The 14362-nt window shown below is 41.2% G+C and overlaps 1 protein-coding gene across 1 annotated transcript in view; it reads left to right on the plus strand.

Annotated features, from left to right (window-relative positions):
* LOC132867650 (uncharacterized) overlaps positions 1-14050 on the plus strand; it is a 62978-nt gene extending 48928 nt beyond the window's left edge. The window contains exons 8-11 of the mRNA XM_060900622.1: positions 12707-13062; positions 13316-13570; positions 13686-13788; positions 13915-14050. Coding sequence (XP_060756605.1) covers positions 12707-13062; positions 13316-13570; positions 13686-13788; positions 13915-13987 — 787 coding nt within the window. The 3' untranslated portion in view covers positions 13988-14050. The remainder of the gene's footprint in view (positions 1-12706; positions 13063-13315; positions 13571-13685; positions 13789-13914) is intronic.
* The last annotated feature ends 312 nt before the right edge of the window (positions 14051-14362 follow it).

Raw genomic sequence — 14362 nt, forward strand, 5'->3', positions numbered from 1 at the left:
TTCCTCCTCCATCAAACATGGGGGGGGGGGGGACACAGACATGAGAGCACATGAAACCATCATTTATAAAATAATAATAAAAATAAATCTTTATGAATATAAATATTATTATACTGAAATATTAGAAAATAGTAAGTGGAAGAAACCCTTCTATGAGCAGGTATTCAAACTGAATGTTCTGTAAGAATTGGAGACAAGTGTGTGTGTGTGTGTGTGTGTGTGTGTGTGTGTGTGTGTGTGTGTGTGTGTGTGTGTGTGAAGGGAAAATATTGCATGAGGCCTCTGTCTTTCTTCCTCTAATGGTTTAACACTCTTGTGGTCTTGTAGCCAGATTGTGCAGCATCTTTTTTTTTTCTCTTCAGTAACAGCTTTGAGTTCTCATGACCGAGTCCGTGAGCTCAGTATAAACACAGACCCAACAGTGAGTGTGTGAAGTTGTTCCTGAAGAAGAGATGAAGATGCTGCTCTCGGCTCTGATTCTGCTCACGCTGTCTGGTAGGAAACATCATCTCACTCTTCGACAGAATTATTGTTCAGAGTTGTAATTGTTTGCTGATTGATGTTGCAGTGTGTACGCTCAGTTATTGGATTATACACTTCCACAAACACATTATACTGGATCATATTAGTCAACATTAGATTCTGATCTGATCTGATTATTAACATCATTGTAATTGCTCAGGTCCTGAGCTCTCAGTGCGCTGTTAGGATCAAGATCATGGTTTACATTTCGTTACTCTTTTGCCCAAATAGAACCCACCTTTCCATTCACATAATGAACAGAGTCAGTGTGAGTGCAACACAAAAACACATTACACACAGACAGAGAACACAACAGCAGGTTCTTTAAAAAGTAAACACACGACTCCTGCTGTACATCAGAAAACACTGAGCCTCACGGAGCTGGACTACATTTCACACAGTTTACCCTGTGCTGATGGAACCATTTCTATCATCATGGGAGGATTATGTCAGTTTCTTTTTCCCAGAGGTAATACTAAGATAAAGACATTTAATGAGGAGTCATCTTTATGTCATCTTTATGTCGTGTTTTGCTTCATTTGGAAGCATCATTGTTTTTGATGGCAGTAAAATCATAAAAAGCTAAAAGAATATTTTCAAATAGAATTGTGTGTGTTGAAGGAGCGTCAGAAGAAATAGAAACATCACTGCTTCTGAACTTTAGCTTTTGAAAAAGTGTAAAGAGACACATGAGACTTAAGACTGGCATGGATTAAAAGGGGGGGGGGGCACCCAGTGATCCCCTACAGTCCCAAAAAATAATTTTAGTATTGCAGATATCGAGATATGCCCACTGGTTTTTTATTTAATTCATAAGGTTTTAAAAAATAAACAAAATAAATCATTATTTGGGATTGAGCTGAAGAGTTTATGGTATAAATTCATATTGACATTGGTGTTTGAAAGTTTGTGAATCCTTTAGAATTTTCTATATTTCTGCATAAATATGACCTAAAACATCATCAGATTTTCACACAAGTCCTAAAAGTAGATAAAGAGAACCCAGTTAAACAAATGAGACAAAAAATATTATACTTGGTCATTTATTTATTGAGGAAAATGATCCAGTATTACATATATGTGAGTGGCAAAAGTATGTGAACTTTTGCTTTCAGTATCTGGTGTGACCCCCTTGTGCAGCAATAACTGCAACTAAACGTTTGCGGTAACTGTTGATCAGTCCTGCACACCGGCTTGGAGGAATTTTAGCCCGTTCCTCCGTACAGAACAGCTTCAACTCTGGGATGTTGGTGGGTTTCCTCACATGAACTGCTCGCTTCAGGTCCTTCCACAACATTTCCATTGGATTAAGGTCAGGACTTTGACTTGGCCATTCCAAAACATTAACTTTATTCTTCTTTAACCATTCTTTGGTAGAACGACTTGTGTGCTTAGGGTCGTTGTCTTGCTGCATGACCCACCTTCTCTTGAGATTCAGTTCATGGACAGATGTCCTGACATTTTCCTTTAGAATTCGCTGGTATAATTCAGAATTCATTGTTCCATCAATGATGGCAAGCCGTCCTGGGCAGATGCAGCAAAACAGGCCCAAACCATGATACTACCACCACCATGTTTCACAGATGGGATAAGGTTCTTATGCTGGAATGTAGCATTTTCTTTTCTCCAACCATAATGCTTTTCATTTAACCCAAAAAGTTCTATTTTGGTCTCATCCATCCACAAAACATGTTTCCAATAGCATTCTGGCTTGTCCATGTGATCTTTAGCAAACTGCAGATGAGCAGCAATGTTCTTTTTGGAGAGCAGTGGCTTTCTCCTTGCAACCCTGCCATGCACACCATTGTTGTTCAGTGTTCTCCTGATGGTGGACTCATGAACATTAGCCAACATGAGAGAGGCCTTCAGTTGCTTAGAAGTTACCCTGGGGTCCTTTGTGACCTCACCGACTATTACACGCCTTGCTCTGTGGATTGGTGGAGTCCAAATTCTTTAGAAGTGATTTTGTTACCTTTTCCAGCCTGATGAGCATCAACAACGCTTTTTCTGAGGTCCTCAGAAATCTCCTCTGTTCGTGCCATGATACACTTCCACATACATGTGTTGTGAAGATCATACTTTGATAGATCCCTGTTCTTTAAATAAAACAGGGTGCCCACTCACACCTGATTGTCATCCCATTGATTTAAAACACCTGACTCTAATTTCACCTTCAAATTAACTGCTAATCCTAGAGGTTCACATACTTTTGCCACTCACAGATATGTAATATTGGATCATTTTCCTCAATAAATAAATGACCAAGTATAATATTTTTGTCTCATTTGTTTAACTGGGTTCTCTTTATCTACTTTTAGGACTTGTGTGAAAATCTGATGATGTTTTCGGTCATATTTATGCAGAAATACAGAAAATTCTAAAGGGTTCACAAACTTTCAAGCACCACTGTAATAGTAGGTCCTAGCTTAGGGTTTTTTGCTCATGACACGAATGCAGTGGTCAGCAAGCTGGGCGAGTCCTGTTGGATTTTAACAGGGCGCGGGAACTTCATGCATCGACATAATAACATACTGTATTCCCGGACTGCACTGTAGACTCCATGTAAAGGGTGTGTGCCATCCGACTGTGTTTATCATTAACACGCATGTTCACAAGCCAAAATACTGCATCAGGCTTACTGTGTACACACACACACACACACACACACACACACACACACACACGTGTCGGCTGTCCGACTCCTGCTTGTATTCATTAATAGGGTCTCCCTGTACTCACTAAACCCTGCATACAGGTGTGCTTGAAAGTTTGTGAACCCTTTAGAATTTTCTATATTTCTTATAAATATGACCGAAAACATCAACAGATTTTCACACAAGTCCTAAAAGTAGATAAAGAGAACACAGTAAAACACATGAGAGAAAAATATTATACTTGGTCATTTATTTATTGAGGAAAATGATCCAATATTACATATGTGAGTGGCAAAAGTATGTGAACCTTTGCTTTCATACAGTGTGTGTACATGGGACACGGGCCATTTTTGGGCGGAGTCTCACTTTGATTTTTACGACAGCGGCTGGATAGATCTGTGAGAGATGTTGATTTTTGCAACGACTCTGAAGAAAATCTGTTTGAAATCCCCTGAGTCTTGGGAACTAAGACTTATTATAGAACTTGTTCACATGTAACCCACACAATCAGTGTATCGTTCTCTCAGTCTGTTAGACTCAGGAGCTCAGACTGCAGTTACTGACTGTGGATTATAGACAAGCAGCTCCTGCAGTCTGTGTTTATAGTTCTCTCGGTATGAAGCTCTGTCTTAAGTGGCCCCTGACAGTCCCTCAGTGTCCCTGGGTATATTCACTGCCTTATCTGTACATTGAATGTCCTGAGCAGGAGCTCAGACTGCAGTTACTAAAACAGTAATAATTTATTGACAGAAGGTGTTTTGTGGTCAGTGTTCTACACTGTAGTGTGTCATGTGGTAAAAGCGTTATATGACAATGGAACTTTCATAAATATGACCATATATCAGTTGTAATTATGTTCTATACATATACCTGCAACCAGTGGCACCGTGTGTGTGTGTGGGGGGTGGGGGGTTTAGGACAATTCTAAGGGCCCAGCATTGACCAGGGGCCCTCAGAGGAAATTATTAATATTATTACCATGTGTAGGTTAATTTAACAAAAATGTTTTTAAAAATTTTGTCACTTAAAATGAACAAATACAACAACCTTCTGGTTTGGATTTCCATTTTCCACAAAATTATTACAATAGACGGACTTTATTTTTCACTCCTCTCCCTATTCATTACATGCTACAGTCTTGTGTAGGCGGAGCCAGAGCGTGACACCGCATTAGGTTTGTTGCTTTCCAATCCAGCGCTCATGTTAGCTGTACATGATAGAAGCAGAGTTGATGGTGAATTGACACCATCATGAAGAAGTCGAGTTACCAGAAACGTAAAGAGAGGCAGCACAAAGCTGAGAGAGAGAAAAACGGGCCAACAGTTAGTCACTCAGATCTTCCGAAGAAAGCTGGCCTATACATTTATTCACTGACCTTCCTTTAGTGGCTATTAACCCATCGTGCTAATGTTAATGCTATAGGACAGGGGTTTTCAAAGTGTGGGAGAGTCCGCCCCCCCTCGGAGAGCAAATAAACAACAGCGCCCCCCCTTACAATTTTTGTTGTTGCTATACTTAATGTTCCATTCGTATTTTTGAAAAAATGGTTGTTGTACACATTATTTTTTTATTTTTCACATTTTAAACATCTGTGCTTTTTAAAACATCTTGTTTTACACATTTTAAACATCTCATAGCATTGTTAGCTAGCACCTCTTGGCAGACAACACACTGTGGCAGTGGAGCATCTTCAGATCCAGTCCATGAAAATCCAAACTTTAAATAATCGTGGTCATACTTCCTTCTTTTTCCAGTCCCCCAGGATTCCGCGGGCCTTTTTTGTGATTGTTGTGGGCTAAAATGTCTGATGTTGCGGGGGGTTTTCTAAAAAAATTGCGATGAAAGTTGCGATGTTTTTTAGGTTTTTGTTGCGATTACATTGCGGGAGGAAGTGAAAGTTGCGAGAAATTGTTGCGATTTTCTCTTTTTGTGATTAAAATTGAGTGATATGTTAAATATTAAGTTATTACTGAAAAACTATTGATTAAAAAAACAAAGAGAAATGGTCCTATAAACAACTTTACCAATATAAAAGATTACCAGGACTACAAAAATGCAGAAAAATAGGCTTTACTTATCCAAATGCACCTGTTGGTTCAAAAGTTAAAGTGCATAGAACCTCACAGCACAACATGAAGTTACCTTAAAATATAATATAAATGCCTCAGCTTTCATGTAAGAAAAAAAAAACTATTAATATTAGTACCGTGTGCAGGCAGTCTCTCCTGAAGACTAAATTAAACAATAATTATAAACTAATAAAATAAATGGCTCAGGCTTCATAGAAGAAAAAAACAATTTGAACAGAATCTCACAGTATGATGCTGAAGCTGCCGAAACAATGGAAAATAAAATACCATTTTGGCAAAAATGCTGGCATCCATTAACTTCTTGTATTAAGTAAAAAATAAATAAAGTGCACACAGTCCGTCACTGTAAACATAACACACTTTCAGTGTTGCCAGATACTGCTGACGTTTTCCAGTCCAAAATATGTTCAAAACCCGCCAAAATGCACTTGAAATCGTCCAATCTGGCAACACGACGCGCATGCTGCTTCTCTTGAACACACGCAAGTAAGGCGGAAGGTAGTTTGTCGACGTCACCTCAAGACGACGCCAACGATTGGTCAAATTTGCGGGAAAGTTGCGGTGATTGGATATAATTGTAACACCGCCCTGAATTCGCGGGGATTGGTTGAATTTGCGCTGAAGTTGCAAATCGCAACATCCTGGAGGCTCTGGTTTTTTGCTTGGCCCAGACTTTGTCTCCTCACTCACTGTAGCTTTAGGTACTAAAAACGATCCATTTTGTCTCTCACGTTGCGCCCCCCTGAAGAACTCTGGTGCCCCCCCCCCCGCCCCCCCCCGGGGGGGGGCACACTTTGAAAAGCCCTGCTATAGGAGATTATTACTGTGGCTTAACCACTGCTTGGATGATCAAGCTAACAACTTAATTTACAGTGCAGTGTCGTTTTATTTAAATATTTCATAGGTTACCGTTATTGCCACTGAAAATGAGACGAGTAATGAATGTAATTTTGTTCTGCAAAGAGCTCAGTGAATTTATAAGTCCACTAGACAGCTAGTGCACCAGCTAGGTGAAGATGCATGCTAATAACTAGCTTGTTCACTCCTGAGGTCTGATCTCAACATGCCCAGATGCAGCCTCAGGATTAGGAAACCCTCCCTCAACCCCCTCCCAGTTGTAGCAGAAGGAGGTGAGCAGTATTTTGCTGATAATATATTTACAGAGCAATCTGTGAATAAAGGGCTTTGGGGTTAAGGCTCATGCAGACTGATTTTTAGTATTTATGCTGCATTAACCATGTGAGCAGCTAGCTATAGCAAGCAAGTACTATTTTAGCTGATAACATTCATATAGACATTCCAATAATGAAATGCACAACAACTGGCTAAGATTGTGAGATCGCTTGATTTAAAATATAAAGCGAAAAATGCCATTGGCACGTTTATGATCAACCTTTTAAGATATTTGTTTCCGTTTATGATCAACTAATGTTTCTGTCAGGATAAACAGACAAGGACCCAAGAGCGCAAGTTAAATGTTGAGTTTTATTGATAGCAGGGGAAAGGGAGTTGGGAGGATGTGCATGTGTGAAGTTCAGTGGCCGGAGGACTGAGAGGCAGGGATGGCTGGTGATGTCTGCGGTTTCCCATCCAAGTACTAACTAGGCTCGACCCTACTTAGCTTCTGAGATCAGGCGTTGTCAGAGTAGCGTGGCTATAAGCTGATAGCACTTGGGTTTCAGGTAGGGTTGCCACCTGTGTCTGACAAAAATCCTGGACATTTCGACCATCCAATCGACCTTTTTGCTTGTAAGCAATGGCGCCCTTCGCACATCTAACCCAAGACAAAAATTGCCCTTCTACGCTGAAATTGTATTGCTCTAATTAGTAAAAATGACACTTTTGCTAGTTATTTGTTTAGTTAATTGCTTTACATAATATAGCAGGTCTTCATTATTTTGGTTTATTTCCAACAGTTTTTGGTTGTGGACACCTGGGGGCAGTAGTGGGCACAGGTAAAAGGGGAATACATAATTAAGTTCTGTTTGTTTGCTTATGTGGAATAAAAATAATCTAATTTTGCATTGTATCTAAATACCTGAATGTAATAATGTAAGGTGTAGTGTCAAACAGCTTACCTGATTGCTTAGAGTGTGGTGTGTGCTTTGCTTGTGCTTGCCTGTGCCTCTGCTGCTCTTGGCTAAACAAATACATAGGAGGACATGTAACTGATATAACTGGGCACATACAGTACATACAGGAGTATGTACTACACTACACTATTTCATTTAATTCACCAAAACCTTACCTAATCTTCCATTTATATTTGGTGTTTTTCTTTGCTGCTGCTATGAGTCCTGGCTGATTTTCAATGAATGTCTTGAACTCAGTACAGGACAACTGAAAGTTTAGCCTGACTTGAAGCTCAGCCTTCACCATTGCAACAGAGAGTCTGTTTCTTTTATCAGTCCAAGCATCCTCCATTGCCCCTTTTCCACCAAAGCAGTTCCAGGGCTGGTTCGGGGCCAGGGCTTAGTTTGGAACCGGGTTTTCTGTTTCCACTGAAAAAGAACTGGCTCTGGGGCCAGAAAAACCGGTTCCAGGCTAGCACCAGCTCTCTGCTGGGCCAGAGGAAAGAACCGCTTACGTCAGCGGGGGGGCGGAGTTGTTAAGACCAACAACAATAACAAGACCGCGAAAGATCGCCATTTTTAAGCGCCAAGAAGCAGCAGCTGTACAAACGCGAATTCATCCATTATTATTATTATTATTATTATTATTGTTGTTGTTGTTGCTGCTTCTTCCGTGTTGTTTTTGCTTTGATATTCGCGCCAAGGTTTATGTAAACGTAGCGCCGTAACTAACGTATACAGCGACGTAAGTGACGTATACAGCAACGTAATTACGTATTCAGCGACGTAATGACGTGGCTCCGCTTAGCACGGCGAGCTATGGAAAAGCAAACTGGTTCTCAGCTGGCTCACAAGTTGAAATACACATTTTGCCCATCATGTACAAAAAAACAGGATATTCAGTGTCCCGGATTTTTATTTTTATTTTTTTCCGGGACAGACCATGAAAATCCGGGACAATCAGGAAAAACCGGGACAGGTGGCAACACTAGTTTCAGGCAGTCTCCCAGCAAGCAGTCCCTCAGCAGACAGACAGGACAGCACAACAGGCAGGAGTAGGGAACAGGCTGGAACACAGAGTCACAGATCAGGTAGCAAGATTAGGGACAGAAATGCAGGGTCAGGTTACCAGGACTGAAGAGTTGACGGAGTCGATGCCTTGAAGATGATCTGACACTGAAGCTTGGGAGGACTGCAGATTAAATACCCACAGAGGAGGAGCAGGTGATAGGCAACAGCCAATGACAGCTACTGAAAGTTAATAAGAGGAGGAGTATGCGGGCGTGGCAGGTAATACTGAGTGGAGAGGAGTGGAAATGTTACCTGAAGAGAGGAAAACCACAGGTAGGACCATGACAGTTACTAACCAAGCATGCAGCTCATTCCATCCAAACGTTAGTAACACATACACAGTTCTCACTAACACTGTATTAGTACGATTATATGACGGATCCTGAATTACGCACAACAAAGCCCATAAGGCAGTGGTTCCCAAAGTGGGGGGCGCAGAGCCATTGCGGGGCGCGGATGGAATGAATGTCTTCTGATTAATTCTGATTTGCGTTTATGTGGGAGCCCCACGCCCCCTGCCAAAAACTTCTCCATGTCACTGCTAGCATAACATGGAGAAGTTTTTGGCAGGGGGCGTGGGGCTCCCACATAAACGCAAATCAGAAGATGAAGCATCGTTAAATGTGCTTCCAAAGCAAGTTCATTCCAAGGCAAAGACGAGAAAATATGACGACGCATATCTTGTCTTTGGCTTCACCTGTACAACGGTGGGTAATGAGGAGAGACTGCAGTGTGTTGTCTGTCTTAAAGTGCTAGCTTGTGACAGCTTGAAGCCGAACAAGCTAAGACGCCACTTGGAGACAAAACATCCAGAGCACAAAGACAAGCCAGTTGAGTTTTTCAAACAAAAACTCGTAAACTGCCGTGCTCAACAGTCCCTATTTACTAAAGCTGCATCCGTGCCGGCAAATGCTCAACTTGCCTCATATAAAGTTGCCTACCGAGTGGCACAGTGTAAAAAGCCGCACACAATAGCGGAGGAATTAGTACTTCCCTGTGCTATGGACATGGTATCAACTATGCTTGATGACACTGCAGCCAGCAAACTAAGGACTATTCCTCTGTCCAATAACACCATCGGCAGGCGCATTTATGACATGTCAAAGGACATAGAGGAGCAGCTTAATGACAAAGTGCGTGACAGCCGCTTTTCTCTTCAGATGGATGAAGCCACTGACAGTAACAAAGACTGTTTATTAATTACTTACGTCAGATTCATAGATGGAGATGGCATGAGGGAGGAATTGCTTTTCTGCAAAAAAGTTACTGGCAGAGCCACAGCAGAAGAACTGTTTAAAATCATTGACTCTTACTTGAAAGAGGCCAACCTGAAATGGGAGGACTGTGTGGGGATCTGCACTGACGGGGCGCAGGCTATGACTGGGAAACGGGCAGGGCTGCAAGCGCTCATCAAGCGCGTCTCCCCCAATGTGCAGTGGACGCACTGCATGATACACCGCGAAGCACTGGCATCTAAACAGCTGAGTCCCGAGCTGAATGATGTAATGACCGACGTTATTGCCACCGTCAACTACATCAAAACACAACCTGTTAAAGCCCGGATTTTTTTGGCGCTGTGCGAGGAAATGGGCTCCGACCACACAGCTGTTCTGTTTCACAGCGAGTCCCGATGGCTGTCACGTGGGCAGGTGCTGTCCAGGGTCTTTGAACTGCGAGATGAAATCCGCATCTTTTTGAAGGAGGAGGGCAATGATCTTGCCCACAAATTTTACTGTAACAAGTTCCTCATGAAACTTGCATACCTCAGTGACATGTTTCTGAAACTCAATGAAGTGAATTTGCAGTTGCAGGGCACAAATACACACCTCCCACATCTGGCAGATAAAATCACATCATTCACCAGAAAACTTGAGATGTGGCTGCAGCGAGTGAAGGTTGGAAATGTGGACTCATTTGAGAACCTGAAATCATTAATTGAAGACAACAAACTGCAGAACACAGAGATCCCATGCATGAAAGCACACATCTCTGCCCTTCAGAACCATTTCCAGAAATATTTCCTGATGCAGGATCCCAAAGAATATGACTGGATCCATGACCCCTTCAGTGCAACACCACCTACCGACTCCAGCACATCAGAGGAGGAACAGTTCATTGATGTCACCTCTGATTCAACAATGAGGCTGCAGTTTCAGTCAAAGACACTGGATGCATTTTGGATTGGAGAGGAGAAAGATTACCCACTGCTAGGTAAGAGAGCCCTGGCCATACTTCTTCCTTTTGCCACATCCTACCTATGTGAGAGGTTTTTCTGCTGTGGCCTCAATCAAGACAAAATACAGATCAAAGCTGGACATTGAAAATGAACTCACAGTGGCAATCTCAAAACTGCAACCCAGATTTGAGAAGATCTGCAGCATGAAGCAGGCCCACACCAGTCACTGAAAAGATGTGAGGATTAAAGGTGTCATTTTTGCACAACAAATCTTTAGGTTTTTGTTTTTTTCTTCTCAGGGAGTTGGTCATGTTTTAAAACCCATTTTTGCAGAGAGGCAATGTTTGAAAACTGCATTGATAATGTTGAATATTAAAAAAAGAAACCTGTTACACAGTTAAGGTGCTTGAAAACAGTTATCCTTAAAATAATTATATTGCAACCTGTAGTTTATGGCAGTTTACTTTTATTCGTTCAAAAAAGGTTGAGGTTTGTATTAATAAACTGCAATGGAGTCTGAAAACAAAATATGTGTATGTGTGTCCTGTTTATCTTTTTTTTTTCTCCTCTCTTTTTGTCGGGGGGGGGGGGGGGGGGGGGGCAAAAATTTTCTTATCTACCACAGAGGGGCCCAGCAGGAAAGTTTGGGGACCACTGCCATAAGGCATAAATACTGACACCTAGTGGTGTAAAGTAAAATCAGGGGATAAACAAGGTCTGTGTCTTCTGTGATCAGTTCAGTCGAGGTGTTCAGATCCAGTGGGTCGGTACTGGTGTTTGACAAACTCAGACTTTTGAATTCGTGTGTGTGTGTGTGTGTGTGTGTGTGTGTGTGTGTGTGTGTTAGAAAATTACACTAAAAATACTTCCTCTGGATAAACTAAGTTTTTTTTTTTTCTTTTTTTTGGGGGGGGGGGGGGTTGGAATATTATATTCTTTCATAGGGCCCAAAATTTCCAGCAGCGCCCCTGCCTGCAACTCTGACAATATCATTTTCAGTGACAAATAAAATGTTTTGAAAGTTCTGAGTTTTAAAACATATTTTTGAGATGATAATTTTATTTAAGAGGTTTCATTTTCAACATGTCTCTGACAGCTCAAAATGCATCTCTGGGTATTTAAAAATTGCAGAGCTTCCGTGGGCCTCTGGCGGCCCCCAGACCCCCAGCCTTACTGGGTTGATGCCGCCCCCCCTTCACAATTTCCTGGATCCGCCCCTGTAAGATAAGTCAGTTTAAAGGTAGACTGACTTTCAGGTTTTTCAAGTGTAGGCCATAAAAAGAATTTTTCCCAACACCCAATTATTTTTGTTTAGTGACCAAAAGCTACTGAATTTGAATCACAGAATTCCAATTTTATTAGCTTTTTAAAAATAGAACAATTAATGAATTTGGGTCCATGTGGCTGTAAATTCTCCGCTATTTTTTCCTGCTTCACCATGACCCAATTCAATATACTACATCATACATCACATGGTGGGCTTTCCCCGTTCGCACAAGGCATTGAGGGATACAAATTTGAAACAGGAGAGAAAAATGGAGGACGTGAGTGTGCGAATGAAACGTGAAAGAGCGACTACAGTAACAGAAAGTGAGAAGAAAAGACGTTATGTTATATACGAAGGAAAGGAAATGCAGGACCAAACTAATAAATATCGGCGCTCAGCGAGCACCTCGGTGTGATCAGCTGTTCGTTTAGCGACAGAATGATGGAACTGTCAGTGCACCACCATGCCGCCCATATTTTAAAGTAATGATGGATATTGTTTCTCTTTATTTACTTGAGCGGTTCTTGACATAATATGGATTACTGCAGTTGTGGAATCGGGCTATTTACTGTATTTTTTATTATTTACTGTTTGATCTCTAATGCATTAAGAAGGAAAGAAACTTGTCCACTAATTAACTTTTGACTTTCACATGGTGTGGGGGATTCGGAAAACCCACCTGACCCCCTCTGACTACGGCCTTGTACAGATATAAAGGTGTATTGTGTTCAGTGCAGTAATGAGAAATATCTGATGAACACACAACATATAAAACAATCCATCAGCAAAACTTTATCAATGTCTTTTAATCTGCATTTATTTCTCTACACAGGTGTTCTCACTCAGGACAAAAGACGTTGGTCTGTGAAATATCCTGATAATCCGATCTGTGCTGTGAGAGGATTCAGTGTCTCCATTCCCTGCAGTTATTCTTATGATCCAAAAGCAAATCCCAATATTCAGTTGAGGAAAAAGTTTTGGTGCTCACTGAACTCAAACACAGGCACGTGTGTAAACCCTCCGTATGTTTATGACAGCTCATCAAACACCAACTCAGACTTTGAGTACGCTGGAGACGACAAATCAAACTGCACTTTATTAATCCACAATCTACAGTTCAGTTATTCTGGAGAGTACAGATTCAGATTTATAACTGCTAATCCTGAGGACAGATGGACAGGTGTTCCTGGAGCGACTCTACAAGTTGCAGGTAAATTTTAATGATTAAAATAAAAATCCAAATGATTCATGATCTGTATAATTGACTTTCCTCACCTATAGGAATACATTAAATCATTTTGTGGAAATCTTTCTCTTTTGAGCAGTGAAAGTAAATTTAACTCCAGCTTTAATTTTTATCAAGAAATCTCATGTAGCTGATGTTTATTATTCAGTAAAACATTTTTATCAGTGAGAGAAATCCTGATTCACTGAGGTGGAGTCTTTCCTGCTCTCTGGAAAAGATTTAAAGGTGTCACTAATCAGGCTCAGTGGAAACGGGACCCTTAAACAAGGAGACTCGTTAAATCTGATGTGTGATGTGAACTGCAGACACAGTTCCTCACAGTTCATGTGGTCTAAGAACAACGAGCTCTTACCTGAATCAGGACCCGTTCTTCACTTTCCTGCTCTAACCGTGAGGGATTCTGGGAAGTACACCTGCACTTGGAAAACCAACGAGGCCTCAGAATCTGAAACGATCAGCCTTCACGTCGAGGGTGGGTCCATCTGCTCACAACATTCCTGAACATCTCGAATGATTCCTGAAGGAAATGAAGTGACTTGTGTTCAGTTTAATATTCAATAAATGTTAAATACTGCTGTGTTTAACAGGTGAAAATCCTGATCAGTGGTTAATCTGGATCATTGTCTCGGTGTCAGTTGGAGTGATTTTCATCGTCTCAGTCATCGTAGGAGCTGTGATTTACATCAGGAGGTAAAACTCTACATATTTCCACCTAGTACAATCTGTAAAATCTTTAAAAGTGTCACATTCTTATCAGTGTGTAATTTGTGTCTCTGAAATGTGTGTGTGTGTGTGTGTGTGTGTGTGTGATTGCAGATGTGAGGAGCTGAAGGAGGACGATTCAGACATCTACACCACAGTACAGTACAATACATTCACCATCAACTGATCACACTTTCACACCTCACTTACTTCATCCCAGACTTCGGTGTGTGTGTGTGTGTGTGTGTGTGTGTGTGTGTGTGTGTGTGTGTGTGTGTGTGTGTGTGTTATAGTCAAATACAGATTGACAGGGTGGTGTGATGAAGCAGAGTTACTGTAACCACCTGAAGTTGATTATTTTCCAATAACAGCATGTCCTGCGTGTGTTTTATTCCTCTTACACCACAGTGATGTGTTCATTATTTTGTATGAAAGAAGAAGTCGGTCTTAAAGATGCCAGAAAATCTAAAATTACAGCTTTAAAGTGCTGATCCTGGAGACTGCTTCCATCAATGTTACATCAGCACTTCCTCACAGAAACCTTCACCATATTAACAATTAT

This window comes from Neoarius graeffei, chromosome 19, assembly GCF_027579695.1.
Source record: "Neoarius graeffei isolate fNeoGra1 chromosome 19, fNeoGra1.pri, whole genome shotgun sequence".
In the NCBI taxonomy this organism is placed as follows: Eukaryota; Metazoa; Chordata; class Actinopteri; order Siluriformes; family Ariidae; genus Neoarius; species Neoarius graeffei.